General features: G+C 41.6%; 1 protein-coding gene across 4 annotated transcripts in view; it reads left to right on the forward strand.

Moving 5' to 3' along the window:
• Window positions 1–20040, forward strand: part of Tnik (TRAF2 and NCK interacting kinase) — a 399376-nt gene that overhangs the window by 241398 nt on the left and 137938 nt on the right. For all 4 annotated transcript variants that reach the window (XM_034499583.2, XM_034499581.2, XM_034499582.2 and 1 more), the window contains exon 4: window positions 8496–8621. In XM_034499583.2, coding sequence (XP_034355474.1) covers window positions 8496–8621 — 126 coding nt within the window. The remainder of the gene's footprint in view (window positions 1–8495; window positions 8622–20040) is intronic.

The raw sequence follows: 20040 nt of genomic DNA on the forward strand, positions 1-20040 counted from the left end.
ACATTTGGCTCCCAGCATTGATGCTGCAAAACTCATAGCTGACTATAATGCCAGGCCTAGGGGATCTGTCTCTGAGAGCATCTGCACATACACGCACACACACAGAAACACACACATGCACATACAAAATTTAAAACTAAAAACACTTCTTAAAAATAGACTAATAAAGACAAATTGATCCAGATCCTGAAGGGATTAAATACTATGACGAGGTTTTCAAGTTTTTTTCTTCCCAATGCACCACTTTGATCAAATAGTCCTAAGAAAAAACAATGTATACATGAGTTAAAGGAGGGGGTTTTTTTTGTTTGTTTTGTTTTGTTTTTCCTGTTAGGAACTGAGTTTAGAAGCCTATAAGTCTTGATCTCTTTCCCAAAATAATGCTAGACCCCAAACAAAGAACAGAGCATGTGAACAGTGGAGGAGCTGTGTGCTTTGCCCGCTGGAAGGATCCCCACAAGCCCAGCTTTCTAGAGTTCCCACTTCTGCCTTTTTGAGTCCGGCTAGATGCCCTATCTCTGCAGTAGAGACTTTCCCCCGGTGGGGCCAGAAGGATGCTTTGCACATTGTCAAAGGGCTCAGTACATGTTCGCTGAAATGACCACACACATGCAAAAAAAATCCATTCTATATGGTTCAGTAAAGTCAAGGAGACATACTGTTCCCTGTATGTTTGGTTCTTTACTCCCAAGGGAGGGAATGTTCTATGTCGTGATTAATAGCGTAACATATACTAACAATATATTAAGCACAATGGCCCAAGGCAAAGTAAAATGACTAACACAGAGTGCTTACTTTGAGCCAAACTCTACCACTGTAATACACAAAACTCTTAAGAAGCCCTCCTAAGTAGATATTGTCATTATTTTCATTTGACAAATGAAGAACTGAAATTGTAAAGCTTAAGTGATGTGAACAAACTCAACAGATATACAGATGCCCCAAGCTTGGCTTGAGGCTAAAATAGAACATGCTGGATAGGGCATGATACGTATTATAGTCTTAAACATGATTTTAATTAGTCCTGGTGAACACGGGCTGAACAAGACAGAGTTGGGTAAGCATGAAGAATTTTTTAGAATTTTCACTGAAATTTTGGACTTGTATGTGGGACAGTAGCCTGTCCTGTGAGCTCCATTCCATATCTGAGTTAGTCAGTCTGTGTGACTATCTTGTGCTCAGTTCTGGCTTGGTCACCTAAGTGGCTGTGTTGCTAGCCTCATCCTGAATAATAAGCCTCTTTCCAAAGTTAAGGACTACATGAGATGCAAGAAACACAGTGGGACCAAATTCCAGAAACTGAACACCGAGACCATTCACCTATAAAAGAAAGAATGAGTTGCTATATTCGGTGTCAATATTTAGTGGCAGACAGGGACACAACCTTTGCAGAATCTTAATATCTCAACGCCCTCAAAAGACTAACTCTTAAGCAGTAACTTTAGTCAAAGAGTCCACTTGCTTTCAAGAAGCAGACAAAATATTGAGGGAAAATTCGAGAGAAAACTAGCTGCATAGATAGAAAATGTCCCTTGATAAAGTGACAGCTAAGTGAGATTTACAGTAGGGGAAGGCTTTGGTTAGGAAAGAAAAGGAATTCAGGAAGGGCACACCCATATATGGAACTATCCCAAACCTAGAAATGCCCTCCTGAGGCTCACCTGCAGTAGAGACCTTGAAGACCTCTCCTGTAGGATTGTTCAAGTAGATGTCTTTAATAGGCGGAATATTTCAATGAAGTACATGATACAACTTTTCAAAGGAAAAAGATAAATGGCTCAGTCTTCATTTTTTTCTCTCCCTTTGGGTCTAGTTCCTGTGATGTGGTTGTGGCCTTGTCCTGCATGCACAAACATGGAACACCAGCTGCACACTCCACACATACACCAGCACCAGCCCTTTCCCACACACAGATTGTTAATGCAGAGCCTGGCATGGAATGTAGTAGGTGCTTCATAAAATAAAATACAGGTACAGATAGAAGAGGGTAGAGAAAATGCAAAAAGTAGAAAATCAGTCCAGGTTGAAATCCAAGTGGCACGTCACAAAACCATGGCAGTTACTTTTCCTGACAACCACAACCAAAGAGGCACATTGCTGATGGCAGAGTTTTCCCAGGTAGAAAAAGGTCACTCACTTCAATTCCGACAGCTGTCAGTTGACCTGGAGGCTTAGGACACTTGAGAATTCAAGGCCTCTCATTTCTAGTAGATGGCAGCCAAATGACTGAGTGAATGACATCACTGCCAGGCCTGAGAGAGAGACCCATGGAAAGAGACAACCCTACAAACAATCAGTCTCTCCCCACCAGACATCTACCTGAGAGATTTTAGTATATATTGGGGCTACACTTTCAGCTGTGAATAATACCTCTTCTTTCATATACTTAGGCTGAGGATTAAACCTATTCACTTGTAAAGGGCTTAATACGAAGACCATGGTATCATTCCTGTGTCTCTTGCAGACACATTTTCATCTTTCCATGGTGTGGTGATCCTCTTGGGAAGCAATACACAATACGCCATCTGCATAAGAGCCTTGGAAACTATGATTTCAGAAAAATGACTTCACTCCCAATGACCTAAGTCATACTTTTCCCCTTCTCTTCATCAGTGACATCACTGCTGTTTCATCTTTGAGCTTAGCTCAAACTTGTGTTTCTTGATGACAATGATATCAGCTACCACATACTCTCATGATGGCATTTGCGTATGTGTGTATTTGTTGTGCATTCTTTTTCTTTGTTTTTTTTTTTTGTTGTTGTTGTTGTTGTTTTTTAATTCTGGTTTGTTTGCTTTTTGGTTTTCCTGTTTGGAGAAAGTGGAAGGGCATGCAGTTGGATGGGGGAGGCGGTGGGGAGGACCTGGGAGAAGGATGAGGAAGGAAAAAACTGTGATCAGAATATACTTATAAAAACTGTATTTTCAATATAAATAAATAATAAATAAATAAAAAGACCTTCAGCCTACATGCTATACATCAACTTTGAGTACACTAAAAAATGCCAGCCTTCTTTTTGGCATGGTGTGTAGCCCTGCTCGTACACAGAATACTGTCCTATGTATGAAAATTCTAATGGCATTTCCAGGCAAACAGTTTGAAAATAACATTTGTAACTATTTAAAAAAATGTAAATTTTGGCTCTGAAACAAAAAGACAGTAAGATACTAAAGATGATGTGGCTTTATATTTCATAAATTGGAAATTTATATTTCTTTGTTGTTGTTGTTATTGTTAAAAATGCTTTTCATATAATATATTCTGATCATGGTTTCCCCTCTTCCAACACCTCCCAGATCTCCCTCGTCCACAACCCACCCAAACTCCATGCCTTATTTCTCTCTGTTTAGAAAACAAACATGCAAACCACAGAATTTAATAAAAACAAAAAATTAACAGAGAAAGCACAAGAAACACACACATACATACACATACATTCACATACACACAAACATACATATACACACAGACGCACACACACCACAAAATCAGAAAACATAATACATAAGAATACAAGAGCGGAAGACCAGTAAGAAAGAACCCATCCAAATAGATATGAGGCCATGAGACAAGAAGTCTCCACAATACTAATTATTACATTTTGGCCAGCTACTGTTGAACTTGGGGCCTGTACCTTTTTTTCCTTTTTTTAATTGGATATTATATTTACATTTCAAATTTTATCCCCTTACCCCATTCCCTCCACCACCCAGGAACCCCTTATCCCATCCCCCTCCTCCTGCTTCTATGAGGGTGTGTCCCCCACCTAACCCCCACTCCCACCTCCCCACCCTCAAATTCCCCCCCCCCAACTCAGTGTTCAGCCTTTATGGGACCAAAGATCTCCTCTCCCATCTATGCCCAACAAGGCCATCCTCCCCTACATATACAGCTGGATTGAGGGCCTGTCCCTAAGTATGGTTATATCCAATGAGACGACATTGGAGAAAACTAATTTTTCCTTTGCAAGCAGATGTCAATTGAAGATAGCTTCTTGGTTAAAGATGCTAGCTCCTGTTCATTTTTCCATCTCAGCACTGAAACCCCATCCGGCTTGAACTTGTGCAGGCTCTGTGCATGCTGCCACAGTGCCTATGAGTTCATATTTGCATCAGTCCTGTGTCTGGAAGAGGAGCCCTGAGGGGTGGGATTTGATGGATACAACCCATTTAGTGCTGAGGGTTCCAAGGTCTCTCTCCTCTCCTCTCCTCTCCTCTCCTCTCCTCTCCTCTCCTCTCCTCTCCTCTCCTCTCCTCTCCTCTCCTCTCCTCTCCTCTCCCCTCCCCTCCCCTCCCCTCCCCTCCCCTCCCCTCCCCTCCCCTCCCCTCCCCCCCCTTTCTCTCTCCTTACCTCTTACCTCCCTCTCTCCCTCCCCTTTTTCCCACCCCCCTCTCTGAAATATCTGGCTGTGGGTCTCTGTATTTGTTCCCATCTGTTGCATGATGAAGGTTCTCCAATGATGGCTGAAGGAGGCTCTGATCTATGAGTACAGCAGATTATCATTCATTAGGATTCATTTTATTATTACTGTTTTTTTTGGACAAGTAGTATTTGGTTTTACCTGAGTTGTCTAGCCTATCTAGTGTCTGGTTGTTGGTTACCCAGGCAGGGTTGGGTTATGGGTTCCATCTCATGAAGTGGCCATTAAGTCCAATCACATGTTGGTTGGTCACTCCCACAAGCTTTGAGCCACCATTGCCCTGGCATATTTTGGCAGGCAGGACAGATTGTAGATCAGAGGTTTCGTGGCCCGGTGGGTGTTTCTGTTTCTATTTTGATGGTCTGCAGAGTACCGAAGGCACTAGTAAAAAAGTTTTGTATGTTAACAAGCTTCTTTATGTCAAGGAACAAAATCAGGTTCTCTCTCTGTTTCTAAGCTCTTTCCACTTAGTGCTTTGGTTTAGTCAGCGTGAGTAATTGCACATCTGTCTGAGAGTTTTCTAGTTAAGGTAACTAACTGGCTTTGGAATCCTGGCCAATCTAGAAGTGAATCTGAACCCTAATATTTACAGTGAGTGTGCGGAGGAAGTTACTTAACCTCACCAGGTCTCATTTAGCTCATTTGTAAAAATCAAATTCTTAGAAATAGCTCCTACATCAAGTTGCTTGGGGTCATTAAGAACACTATATTAGGACAAGTACAGTGACACAGAGAGTCAAAGCTCACACTTTTAATCTTTGGAAACCATACAAGGGAAGGAGGAGAGAACTCCACAACGTTGTTCTCTAACCTCCACAGATGCATGCTGATACAAGTATACCTATGCAACACACACACACACACACACATACCACCACCACCACCACCACCACCACCACCACCACCACCACCACCACTACCACTAATAAATAATAGTATGTCATATATACACTTTAAATGTTAAGACAGTGCACACACAGGTCCTGGCTCTGGCATAGAGAACATTACATAAAGCTCCTTTGAGCTGCCTTTTAGGACTATAATCCTCTGCACACTGTTGGAGATGGCTAGCTCCCAGGTTCTGCCAAGGCATGTTTCTTAATGTCCCATTGGCCCTACTCATTACCTGCCAGATTCAGCTTCAAGCAGAGGAGTAATGAGCTCTTGATGGAGAGACACCAAGTGTCATGGTCATTCCTTTCTGTTTACCATAATTACTAGACACTAATAGACCCCTCTAATTATATGGGGGCAAGTGATTGTTCTGTTGATAAGAAAGCTATGCTCAAGGCAGAACTTCATCATTTTGGTAGCTGCCTAAATGCGTTTCCTATTCACCTCCACAGCTGAAAATAACTGACAACAGGAGGCTTTAAATGCCATAGCTGAAGTTAACACAATGAATCAAACTAGGTTTTGAAGTCTGGTTGAAGTGATAGATCTTCATGGGGTAGTGGACTTGGCTTATTGGATTACTCTCTTCTTAAGGCTGAAACAATTTGGTTCCATTATTCGATTTTCAGTGTGGTTCAGTGGTCATTTGTTTCTCAGTGAGCTTGTTCCCTGTACTTATGGCTTAAGATGTAAGAATAGTTCATTTACAAAATAAAGAGTGTCCTATCAATTCAAACTATCAAGTCTAAGGTCAAGGAGATATTTCAGTCAGTAAAGATGTTGCAAGCATGAAGACCTGAGTTCAATCCCCAGGACTTATGTGCTCTGATGTCCATGGAATCTCAATGCTGGAGGGCAGAGGTGGGTGGATCCTTGGGTTTACTGAATATCCAGCTTAGCCTTTCCACTACACTCCAGGCCAGTGAGAGAGCCCATATGAAAAATAAAACATGGATAGAATCTGTGGAATGACACTTAAGGTTGTCCTCTGACCCTCATTCTCCTGCCCCAAGCACATGCATACAAGTATTCACTGACACACATAAAACAAACAACAACACAAACAGCCCTGTTGCATCTAATTTTAGCCTCAGATGATCTCATTTTTTGGGGAGTATTATGCCTCTTTTCTCTCACTGGGACATACTGTGAGACCAAAATGCTTATGGCAGAGTTGTATAAACTCCTGTTGTCTTGCCGGAAGCTTTGATAAATGACATGCTCTCTTACAAGGCTGCAGAACTACATAACCATGACCCAGAGGCCTGGAATTGTTTTTGGAAATAATGCAACTTAAACTTAAAATTCAACTGACTGGCACTCTTGTCTGGTGAAGCTTGTTATCTGTGATTTTTTGGTCAGACTTGGGAAGATTAGCCACTGTGTTTATTTTGTATCTAACTTTGTAATCTTCATATGCCTTATTTAGATACCGTAGAAAACTCAACTTGTAACATCTGCATTTCATTATTGCTGTGAAAACCCAGGTTCCAAAACAGTTAAGTTACTGTTGTAAGATCTATCAGCTCAAAAGGGGTAGACTCCAAACCTAGTGTGTACCCCAACTCCTCATCTCTCTGCTCTGACCACAAACTCAATACTTATCATTTCTTCATGGCCATGATGGACTGAGTTTACCTTTACACAGTGATACCGACCTCCTCTGACCTCCATCCTATTTATTTGAGATTCAGTTATGTACTGGATGCCACTGTGGCTTAACTTCTCTTAATGACGTGGTAAGCCATCTTCAGGTACATCTAACTCCCATGTTCCTGTTGAGGATTCTGGAGGCAGGCAGCAAATACTTGTAGAACCTGTCTGACTTCCAAGTTCTGCCTACAGTGAGACTGTCAAGTACATCGAGAGAGTGATCTATACCTCTCATTACCTGCATAATTCCCCTTTTAATGGAAGCAGCCACCAGTACCCCCAGGATGGTTCTTCATCTTTTGAATGAGACTTCCCAAGTAATGACACTCACATCTTACACAGAGAATTCAAAAAAACTGATGTACATCCTAGTACAGTTGGAGTCGATGTCTGAAGCAGAGGAGAGTTACATCTATGGAATAGACACTCAGTATCAGTACAACTACAGCACAGTTTCACACATACACACACATCTCATATGTGTGAAGAATCATTGGGGGAGAAGAAAAGATTTAGAAGTGGGGACCTTACATTGCCTGAAAGACTCGGAAGACATCCATCCTTGGGGAGTATAAATAACATCTCATCGGTATTAACATGTTAAAGTTACGTGAAGGGAAGTAGACAGCACACATGGGGGGGGTCTGGAAGGATCCTGTAAGGTCATACATGTAGGTTATGCAGATGGATGGAAGGCTAAAGGTGCAGAAGCACGTGTCATAGCTTCTTGAGTTGTGATAACATCTTATACTCAGAGATAGTCCTTGCTTACCACTCCTTTGTCCTAAAGAAGAAAACACTGTTTGGCAGTCCAACTGAAGGATACACTAGTAAGGTCAGACAGTCCAACTGATGAACACACGTAAGGTTGTACAGTCCAACTGGAGTCCACACACATAAGGTCAGATTGTGGTGAGCACACAGGTGCCCTCCAGTATCAAGTCCGTAGACTCTTAACTGGAAACTGAATGAAACATGTAAGTCAGGAAACTGTCTGTGGAGTCTTTTCATGTCTACACTACGTTCCCCCTGCCTCTTTCTGATGAGGACTCCTGCTTTGTGAACTTCTTCAGATCTAGAGAACTTGCCTTGCTCCCTCTCCTCTCTGACTTTCATTGCCTTCCTTCAAGGCACTTCAATAAAAGGACACTTCAAAGAAACCAAACCTAATAAAATGTAAATCCGAGGCCAAATGTGTTTTCCCTTTCTTTGTCCTCAGCCTTCCCCAGGTGATGTGATCAGCAGTGTGTACCAGAGGGGAAGGCTTCCCTGAAGCTAATTGTAGGTTTTATTGGATAGCCTCCACGAGAAGAGATGGACTTTCTTATGCCCCTCCAGGCAATGACATGCTTGTCTATTAGCTATACCAAAAGAAGACCCCTTTGTGCTACCAATGTTTAACCAAACAGCATAATAATTCTCTTTGATCAACTAAAGAAAAGACTGATAATTGCTATCTATAGCAATAAAGAACAGAATTCTCCCCATAACTGAGTGTTCATGCCCACTATTTATTGTTCTCACACAGGACGAAGAGGAAGAAATCAAACAAGAAATTAACATGTTGAAGAAATATTCTCATCACAGGAACATTGCTACATACTACGGTGCTTTTATCAAAAAGAACCCTCCGGGCATGGATGACCAACTATGGGTATGTGACACTGTCCAAAGAGCATTTCTCTAGCCCTCTGGCAAGACTTGATAGAGTGACTGTATATTTGAAACACTTAGTCCTGTGATTTCCATCACATTGGCTTTTCAAGGTTTTCTCCCATCTTCTTGAATATGTATTTTTCATTATCTCTAAATCTTTCTTCTCTCTCTCTCTTTTTAAAAATAAGTATGTTTACTTATTTGATGGGGATGTGCTTGTGAATGTACACATGTGTGTGCAGGTATGTTGAGGTCAGAGGTCAACATCAAGTACCATCCTCTATTAGTTTCCACCATATATAAAATATGCATGAATGTATATTTTAGATAAGATGTCTCATTGTAACTGGAACGAATCAGTTTAGCTATACTGGCTGGGAGTTCATGGCATCCACCCGTCGGTTCACTACCCCAAGCCTGGGCTTACAGACAAGAGCACTGTATGCCCATTTTTTTTTTTTTTTTTAATGCCAGCACTGAGATCTGAGCTCAGGTCCTCATGCTTGTGTAGCAAGCACTTTACCCACCTAGCCATTTTTCCATTACTCTTTCTTATCTATATTAGTATGGGCCATGCCCAAATCTGCTTGCTAATTCCTATTTCCCCCTCACCTATTACCTATCTTTTATTGCATTTAAATTGTATTTCGGTCATTATGCTACTTACTATCTGAATTCTATGATTTATTCCCATTCACTGATGTAGCTTCATCAGTCCAATTTATTATTGGTTGAACTGAGATTTACAGGAAGGATAATCAACTATCCCAAACTCTGTGTGGTGGAAGGGAGCCAAGCTGTAACTTCACTCTGGCTGATTGTGTATTACAATATGTAGATGACTGCAATCATAGTTTCAAGTCTGTGAATGAAATACCTAACACGATGTCTGACACCACTGTAGGACCTCAGTAAAGGTGCTTTGCTTTTCCTGAACAACCTACCCAGTAGCTTTGTGCCCCAGTCTTTGTGAGAGCTAATTGCTTGTCCCACCAATGGTAATTGACAGCCACCAACTCACTGTGTGCTGCGCTCTGTGCAGATTGTCATTCTTTGCCTTTGTAACTTCTTAAACTGGAACTTTAATCCTTAGTCCTCCAGTGGATACAGAACCATCTTGGTTTGATGACATTAGAAGGGATTTGCTTCCTTTGCCAATGTTATGAATTAGCCTCAAGTGTAGCCCATTCAGTGAAAGGTGGACCACTTGATCTGCTTCTCTTTTTCTCTTAAATCTTTGTTTCTCTCCTGTGGTACTGCTGCAGTGATGACTTTGAAGATTAATGCCTTGCTTATCTTCCGGGGCCCCGGGTATGTGCCTAACACACAGAACTCCTTGAATGGGTGTCTCCTAAATGCCAAGGACTGTGACACACTGTGTAGCTCCAATGATGCGTGGACATTCCTCTAGGCTCAGTCTTGGATAAATGCTATTGTGCTGATGAATATGACCTTTGAAATCCAACCAAGATGGGGGAGGAAGCATCCGGTGTATTCACATGCTGACCAGAAAAGATGTGATGATGTTAGTTTAAACATTAACAAGACTTCATTCCACATGATGCTGAATATTCAGCCATTAGAGGTGAAAAGAAATGCTGGGAAATTCTCCCCATAGGACACAACTCCAAATGTAACATAAAGGTACACTACAGGGCAAATAAGGCTGGATGGTAGTGATTTAGATATGGTGCGGTTTCTGAATACATTCTGTTTAATTGTAACAGTAGTCTCTCGATGTACAGCAATGTGCACGTGAAAGTTAGAAAATGAAGAAAGAGGAGAGAATGAATGTGGGTGCTTAGTCTGAGACACACCAAGGGGATACACTGCAAAATTAAACCTTGAGAGACTTGGTTATATAAAAATGATCACAAAAATACAATAGAGATGTAAGTCACTAATTTAGAAAGAATGTTTGTTTCATATACGATGAGCAGAGTATATATAAAAGCCTTCAGATATGATGGGCTTGTACAAGTCAGTGGGGACAAAAAGAGGGAACTACCAAGGAAAAAGATACCTGAAGATCAGGGCAGCGGCTACAGTGTTATCAGTCAGCTACCAATGAACATGTTGTTTTCATTTGTTTACTTATTTTAATTTATTTAGTTTACATCCCACTCACTGCTCTCTCCCTGTCAATCCCTCTTACAATCCTTCCCCCGTATCCCCATCTCCTCTCCTCTGAGTGGCTGGGGGCTCCCCTGCGTATCTCCCCGCCCTGGCACATCAAGTCTCTGCAGAGTAAGCATGTTTATAAAAATGTTCCTCAGGAATCCCAAGAAGAGTTTGGTACAACTTCCTACCTTTGTGATGAGAAAATGATTTGCAGTACCTACCCACTCATACCTAGTTCTCACAGAAGTGCGTGTTGCTACAGCTTAACCCAAGAACAGAATACATACAGGCCACACACACACACACACACACACACACAAATACATGTATACAAATATATGTGTGTATATACACACTCATGCATAAATATTCCAAAGAAAGTGCCTTAATTTTGAACCAGTATTGCTGTAAGCAGAAATTTATTGAAAGTAAATACATAATAACTACATAAATGAATTAACCAATAAGAAAGTCACTTAACCGTATGGTTAATCAAAATATAGATTTGTTCTTATGAATGGATGAACATTAACTACTATAGTAAGATTCTAATGTTTTTCTTAAAGATTATAATTAAATATACTATCTTTTCATTTTTATAAGAAAGGAAACACTATATGTTTATACATATGTTAACAAGATTGAGATCTCTGTGCTAGACACACACCAGTGATGAGGAGAACATGTACTTGTAAGAACCATTTCAGTCTTTTAAGATTTTATTTTATTTTATTTTATTTTATTTTATTTTATAGACAGGGTCTCTGTGCATAGCTCCAGCTGCCCTGGACCTCACTAGATAGATCAGGCTGGCCTTGAATTCCCAGAGATCCACCTGCCTCTGCCTCCTAAGTGCAGGGATTAAAATAGCCCGGCACCACTATGCCGAGCTATTTTAATTTTATTCTAAACTTTATTATTTAAAAAGTAGAAAACAAAACAAAATTAACCAGATCCTAAAACTCTACAACTCAGTGTTAGAGAAGCCATTGGAGATGGAAGTTGTGGAGCTTTCCATTGGATTTTATGCTTTCTCTACTGTATGTATTTTTACGTGCACATCTACCATGAAAATCAAAAAATCCATGATAGATTTAGAACTAGAAAAATAATTAGCTTTATGCCCTCTTTTATAGCTCATGTCTTTCCCATGCATTCAGTCCTTTCTCCTCATCCTGCAATAGTTAGCTCTTTATTCTTGCTCTGTTTCTCTACATAGCACACTGTACTCATATGGCATTATATATACACATTATTGGCTTGGTTCCATATTTGAGGGATAGCACTCAGTAGTTTTTTTTTTCTGAGATTGGATAATCCCATTAATACAATACATTCTAAGCCCACCCATTTTGTGAGACATACCCATGTTCCTCTTCCACTTACAGCTTATGCATCTTTCCTATGGTTCCTTTTACTGCCTCTCCTGGGACTGTCCTAGCTCTTCACAATGGTAGACAGGACAGGGATTGTGCCTTTTGTCTCTTTGTTTCTCTTCAGCTTCTGGGCAATCTGAACTGAAAAAACAAAAAACAAAAACATACACAAATGCATCTATTTGTGAGTGAGAACAGCATCACTGGTACAAGCCTGGTTGTCAGGATGATTTCTGAGTGTGGCTTCCTGAGGGCCTGAAAGCTCAGTGGAATATAAAGAAAGTGCGTGCATCAGAATGCTGTTATGTCTCAAAGACTTTCTGCACTGTCTGGAACTCAGCATTTGAGTGTTGTCCTATATGCTGTGAGCTACAACCAATGCCTATAGAGAATCACTCTGGTCTTATCCCAGTTCATTGTCAGACCCTGGGGGTGTCCTTGTGTGCCCTTGCAGTTTTTGCTACCCCCAAACAATCCATTATCCCTCTCACAGTCTATGTGCTTGAGATGGAGCCCACTAACTTGTGCAGGCTAGGCAAGTTCTGTTCTGACTCCCTCTGCCAGTTGTATTGAGGTTTAACTGGCAAACTAAGTGTTGATGAGGATGAGGAGAATGGAATGCCTGCCCACTGCTGGTGGGGTTGTCAGCACAGCCATTGTGGAAGACCTTAAGGAGGGTTTCATCCAGTAATTCAGTCTGTGCATAGCTTAACAAAATAAGAGGCATCTGCACACACTTGTTCCTTCACAAGTATGATTCACAATGAAGGAGGAGGGATGGCAATTTTATGCAGTCTGTGGTCAGGGATATAGTGCCAACTAAGCGTAAGCATGAATTAGCCATCATGGTAAGCTAACCCCTTCCTTGAGTTTGGTGATGGAGAAAGTAATGGCCTGTGTGTGTTGGTTTGTGAAGCCTCATCGTTCTGAGCACTCCACTCCACTAGCAGTCTTCTGGCAGCATCTCTGTCAATGAGGTTAAGATCAGGCCAGAAAAACTGTCCTAAGGTAAGAGCGTAATTTATTCTTATAATTGCACTTTTTTTGTGAAACAAAACTAAAGAAGAGTTGAGGAGAGGGAGGTCCTTGCCTGCTGTGACAGTGGGTGAGCTAGTCTGGGTACTGATGGAGAGCTTACCCTGCTGGCATGGGTGTGAGAGAGCTGGCGGGCTGACCAACTCTGCTACCACCCAGGCCCAGTTCCAGGGCTTTGAGTTGTCCCACCCCAATGTCCCACCCCAACATCTACCTAGGAACTAACTGCTGGAGCACATGCAGGGACCACTCTTGCAGATCCAAAGCTGCAGGATCTTCATAACACAGGGCAACAACAAGATAGCCAAGAGGAATCCCAGTGAAGATCCAGTATTGATAGCATAGCAGAAGCCACAGGCCTTGAAACAGAGCAATGACTCACTGCAGTGGACATTGACAAGTAACGGTATGTAGACAAAGGGTATATTATGTGACACACTACAGCTTCCATGATAAGATTTTTCTATCTTATATAATTTTATTGGGGGTGGTGCAAAGGCAGAGGGTAGATGCAAAGGGATGGGGAGATGAGTGGGATTGGGTGCATGATGTGAAATTCAAAAGAATCAATAAAATTTAAAAAAAAAAAAAAAAAAAAAAAAAAAACGTGTTTTACAACACTTACCACCTCCTTACCGGCACTCCAAGATCTGTTAGTATAACATGATATTATGGCAATGTTAACACTGCCGTATTGTTTAATTGTACCTGTAGCCATTTTACATGTTAAAGATGATTATCTCTGATGTACAGATTAAGAAATTGGACTCAGAGAAGTTAAGAGCTTTGTCTGAGGTCTCAGAGCTTATCAGTAACGAAGCCAATAAACTAGCCTACTCCAGGGTCTGTGATGTCAGAATCAACTCAGTGTCTTTTTCCTTTGATCATGAAAAAATGGCTCCACTATCAAACTTGGTGTTCTGGATGCGGCTGGAGCTTTATGTTTCAATAAACTTATTCTGAAAACTAAGTATGGTAGTACTGGGCAGCAGAGGCAGGGGGATCTCTGCAAATTCCAGGCCAGTCAGGGTTATACAGTGTGACCTTATCTCAAAACAATAAATAAGATTTTGGCCTTATGTTTAATCTCTACTCCTCAGTTTCTCATATATTCAAAAAGAATGGTGAAACTTCTCAGCTACTAATAAGGCTGCTATAAAGCATAAAAATATATATTTGTGGAAAACCACGTTAAGCCTTTTGGGAATGTCTTATCAAATAACTGCAAAGGTCATAGATAGTTGATTCTTCAGACTACTGGCATATTTGCAAGGATCATGTTAGTATAAAAACGTGTTTTACAGAGATGGCCTACATAGCCAAGAGTAGCACTTCCTAGTATGCATTATCTGAGTTCAGCCTGATTGCATGAAATATTCCTCAGATATTCCTTTAGCCATGGCTGGAGTTTGGAGGTCTGCCAGTACATGTCTCACCAGGGGACACATATGTAGTGGCAGGCTTCTGATTGAATTGTAATCTGTGCGGATTCTATCAGGCCTATTGTAGAGATAAACTCTTGTTTGGTATCAGCTCTGTAGAAACACAACCACTTCTGATAATGGTGAAGTAATTCTCCTTTATCAACTACTCAGGGCCTGGCCCGGAAATCAAAAAAGGGAGCTCTTTCAATAAAGATTCTTATCTCTGGGAAACAGCGCCACTCTGACACTGTCTCATCTCTCTCTACCACATCCCAGGCCTGCTAGGCTCTCAGATACCAGAGGGAGGGAAAGGTATCGTCTGTGAAATGGACTAGTTTCTCCACAATAACAGCATGACTTCACACATATTTTGCTGTCCTGTTGGTATTGTCACAACAAACCAAGATCTAGATATCTCATGAGAGGAAATAAGTTTCTAATTAACTCCCGAAATGTAGAACTGTCTAGTGTGATAAGAGACGATCAGACCAGAGCAACAGATTAGCCTCTCATTAGACTGTAGTGATGTCGGTTGGTAGATGGAGGGTCCGGATGCTATGTTGTGAAGCAGGAGCGATGGCTCAGTGGGTAAGACTACTTTCCGCACAACACGGGGAGCTGAGTTCGAATCACAGTACTAAAATCAAAAGCCAGGTGTGCCTGAGTGCTTGCCTATAACCTCAGGGCTGTGGGAGGGGGTGATGGGAGGACATTGAGGGTTGCTGTTTGTCAGGCTAGCTAAGGTTCCAGAGAGACTGCTACAGAGAGTCAGGTGGAAAGTGATGGTGTGAGACACCGTCAGCAGCACACATGCTCTCCTGCACATGTGGGCATATGTAGCAAATGCATACATGCAAGTGACGTCAAATACATTTAAGTATCTTTCTAATGGTCAGATACAACCTGATTGGATTATCCATGCATCTTGGTTCTAGCCGTAGGAGAACCAGGCTCTCTAACACTTAGTTTCTATTTTATAAAATGTTAATTGGATCAGGTCTATGTGTTTGCCAACTGAGAACCTGGAGGATCAATATACTTAGTTTGGCCTCCATATAGCAGTGATTTTTTTTTTAATTAAGTCAATATTAGAAAAATTGAACAGATTGTTATGGAAGTCTAGGTTCCTTGAAAAGTTTTAAAAATAATCAAATGACCTAAATACATTGGGCTTGAAATCTCACATAGTAGCAACCTGTGGAATCACTGTGCTAGCTGTCCAGATGTGCCAGATGCTCAGATGTGTGCCATCTGCCCAAGAAGGCATAGGTGTTGCTTCAGCCTGCACCACAGGTCCTGGCTCCCGGTTCTTTCTATACAATTAACTCCATGCCTTGAATTACTTATCCAGCCCATGTACGAGATCACCATAGATTAAGATGCCGAGATTATTGAATGCATGATGCCATTGAACTGTCTGTACTCAGGTTGGTCACAACACCTTAGCCGAAATGGGTCATATTTTCCATTTATATTGCTCCAGCATTGTGGCAGAAACAATGCCCAGAATCAGTGTGAGTTGTTTCAGAGTTTCAGTGTAGGTCCTAATATAGAATAACCGCATCATAGCCTCATCCCCACAGGACTCAGGGACACGACAGAAGATGGAGTGGGGATTGGGAAGGGGTTCTTTAAACAGTGTTCTACACACTGCATGGCTGTCATACCCACGAGCTCATAGTAACTGAGATTACTCACACAAGAGGAAGCCAATCAAAACTATTGTGTGGTTGGGATAGAGGCTCACAAAACCCAGTCCTAGCTCAGGAGGTTGGTGGTTGAGGATCTCTTGGGTAGGGAGAGTCAGTTTGCTTCAGGCAAATGGCCCCAGGTAGGATGCCCACGCCCATGTGCCTAGAGACAGCACTGATTGAACTAGGCTATGAAGAAAAGGTCATGCAATTGGGAAGGAAACAGCAAGGAGAGGACTTGGAGGGGGAGAGAGGTTGGTTGTAGGTATGATCACAATATATTTTAGGCATGTATGGAATTCTTAAACAATGTTCAGAAATATCAGCTTTCAATGTGAGATGCTGAGGATCACGCTAACAAATGTTCAGCCACTGGGAGCTGATCCTTTGCAATTGGGCATTAAAATTCCTCTAAGTTCTGGGTATCAAAAATGAGCCTTCTCCCTTTAAAAGAAACTCATTTCAATCTCTGGCTGCTGCTTTTATGAGCAGAGAACTTCCTTTGTAGATATACACTAAGTCACTGTTCTAGGGAAACAAATAAATATCATTACTTAAGAGGAGAAATCTCAAAAGATGGGACTTTGTAAATATGGGAATCTAAAATGGTCAGAAGAATGGCTTTGAGCAGGGGCCTCTGCCTTGCCCTGAGTGCAGTGTTTATGAACTGGGGTCGGGGTTGTGGTTGCTGACAAGATGGAAACCCAATTTTCTTTTTTATCCCAAGAATTTTGTTTGTTTGTTTTCTCTGTGTAGCCCTGGCTGTCCTGGAGCTCACTCTGTAGACCAGGCTGGCCTCGAACTCAGAAATCCGCCTGACTCTGCCTCCCAAGTACTGGGATTAAAGGCGTGCGCCACCACTGCCCGGCTATCCCAAGGAATTTTATTTAAATTGTTTATTTAAATTTATTCAAGTTATTTATTTAAATTGTTTAAACTGCTTTTCACCGTAACAAACGAATGACTTTGTTTATGTTCAGAGCTGATCGTGAAGCTCCTGGCTCCTGTTTTAGACTAGCATTGACCTAACGTTCCCATTCACACCTTGCTTCTCAGGACTTTCAGCTGTCAAGGTATTCCACTGTGAATACTCGAAGTCTACGTTCTTTTGTTTTGTTTTGATTTTTGTTTTTTCTATTTGGGCTGGGGAGCACTGAGTGTGCATAAGTGTGTGTCCATCTACACACAACCATCCATGCAGAAGCCAGAGGAGGACATTAGCTATCTTCCCCAGTCTGCTTTCCACATTATTATTTTGAAGACAAAGTCTCTTAACTCAATGCTTCTTTTGCCTAGGCTGCCTGACTTGTGGTCACCCATGATCCACTTAAATGACTGTGACCCAGTGCTTGGGTTATACAGTCACATGCAGCCTAGAGTTTACGTGGGCATTAGGTATTTGAAGTCATATCCTCTTGCTGTTATTACATAGTGAGACACATCTCCAGCTTGACATTCCCTACTTTTAACTTGGCTAAAACCTTACTCCTCCTAATTCCTAATTTTTCTGTTTGAGTTTAACATTTTGAGATGCAGAATTATACATCATTATTATTTGTGTGTGTGTGGGGGGGGTATATTTGTGTGCAAATATGTGCTTGTGTGTGTGTGAAATCTATGTATTTGTGGTGGGGTGTATGTGAGAAGCCAGAGGACAATTTCAAATATTATTCCACAAGACTCATCCAACTTAATTTTTGAGACAAGACCTCTTATTGGCCTAAAACTTGCTCATTACGCTACGCTGGCTGGCCAGCAAGTCCCAGGACTTGCCTGTTTCTGTTGCTCCAGCATCCCCTGCCTGTGTATTTATGTAGGTTCCAGGGATCTGGCTCCTCATGCTTGTGGGGCAAGCGCTTCACTGGCAGATCTGTTGCCCCGCCTATATTTCTTCTACCTTTTAGGTTAATTTCTTTGTTGGAATATTTGGAGCTCATATGTATGTGACGAGTCGCTCCTACTAAGAAAATTACCCTGGGGTTCTCACAGGGCTGCTTGTGAAATGTATGCTGTCACACTGGCTCTGCTCGGACATGGATGACTGATAGCCCATGGTCTTGGCCTGTAGGCAGGCTTTGCTTGCTAAAAATACCAGTTGGCTCAGATTATTCAAAATGCCTTTGTTACTAACAGAGTAAAAGCCTCTCTGCAAGCCTCTCTCCACAGCGTTTGGGACACTTGGCAGTCCTTTTATCTTTGCATAACTTATACTTTGAGAATTCTCAAGTCTAAAAATAAAAATTATTTTTTTTTCTTTTTAAACCTCAATACGTGCTCATTTAGAGTTGAATACACAAGGCTGTTGAGGTCGGTTTTGTGTTTCTGTATGAAGGCATTTCCTATTGTGAGCATTAAACTACCCCTGGCAAATGAAGCAGCTTTTTCTTACAAAGCTGCTGAATTTTGAGTTTGGTTCACACCTTCATAAATCATGCAGATGGGGTCTGTGGCTATTCCCAACCACACAGGATAAAAATACCACCACGTTCCTCCCTGAGGGCTCTAAACCTCCAAGGTCACTAGGCTGATTCTTTACAGGGCTGGGATTTCTTGGAAGTTGCTTCTAACCTTAGTCTGTTTGTCTGTTCAGAGGCTTAGTTCACCCTAGGGAGAACTCTACCCCTTGACCCTGTTCCCACCCCTTCTGCCTGACCATCCCTTGCCCACTAAAGAGAATGGATCTGCTCATTGTCACTTATTCTTGTGGGTGACTGACTGGTGTCATCTGGGACAGATGGGTTTCTGTCCAAGCAGTCTGCCTTAGGACTTACATTGAAATGCCATCTTGAGACCTTGTTCCTTGTTATAGAAACTTAAAACAGATTAAGTAGCAAGTGGCTGAATCCTTTAGGGGCCTAGGAAATCATCTCAAAATTGACCTTCAGAATTCCCTCAGAAGTCACTGAGGTCGTAAAGAGAACCTGCTGTATTTCATGATTCTCTGCCAGTACCTGTGCTCTATTCCTTGTGAAGACTGAAGTCAGGACCGACTCCATGCCTTTGTCGTGTTTAAGTCTAGGATAGGTAAAGAATAAACTACAGTCCTGGGGAAATTCATGCGTGTGTGTGTGTGTGTGTGTGTGTGTTTACATGTATGTATGCATATGTGTGCATGTGTACATGCACATGCATGTATACATGTGTGCACACATGTGCATATGTGTGCACGTGTGTATTCATGTGTGTATATGCATTTGCATATGTGTTTGTATACATGCCCATATATGTATGTGTGTATGAGAGAGAGAGAGAGAGAGAGAGAGAGAGAGAGAGAGAGAGAGAGAGAGAGAGAAATGTTGGAACCAGAGCTTCCCATAATCTCCACCATGGAGTAATATCTCTACCCCAACACTGCAAAGAGACAATATTGTGTTTCTTAGTAATATAAGACAACTGGCAAAAAAATCTATAGCAATCGACCATGCGCATCGTGAAATGTGTCAGGACTCAGTTCTTAGAAAACAACATTTTTTACTTAGACAGACATAGTTATCCAAGTAATCCAAGCACTTTTTTTTTTATAATCTATTCACATTATAGCACTCTCGTTTTAGAACCCATCCTTCAGGCCCCAGCTAGTTCCCATCTGCCTAAGCACAGTTTTCTCGCCACATTCAATTTAGCCTTGTTTCTTTCTTCCCAAGCGGTATGAATAGTTTCTGACCCAGTTGTTTGGATGATACTGATGAGTTTCAAATCTCAGATTTCTTTCAGTATCCTGTCTGACACTTCCATAACCACCTCTGTCCATGGAACAACACATTGTCTGG

This window comes from Arvicanthis niloticus, chromosome 4 (assembly GCF_011762505.2).
Source record: "Arvicanthis niloticus isolate mArvNil1 chromosome 4, mArvNil1.pat.X, whole genome shotgun sequence".
In the NCBI taxonomy this organism is placed as follows: Eukaryota; Metazoa; Chordata; class Mammalia; order Rodentia; family Muridae; genus Arvicanthis; species Arvicanthis niloticus.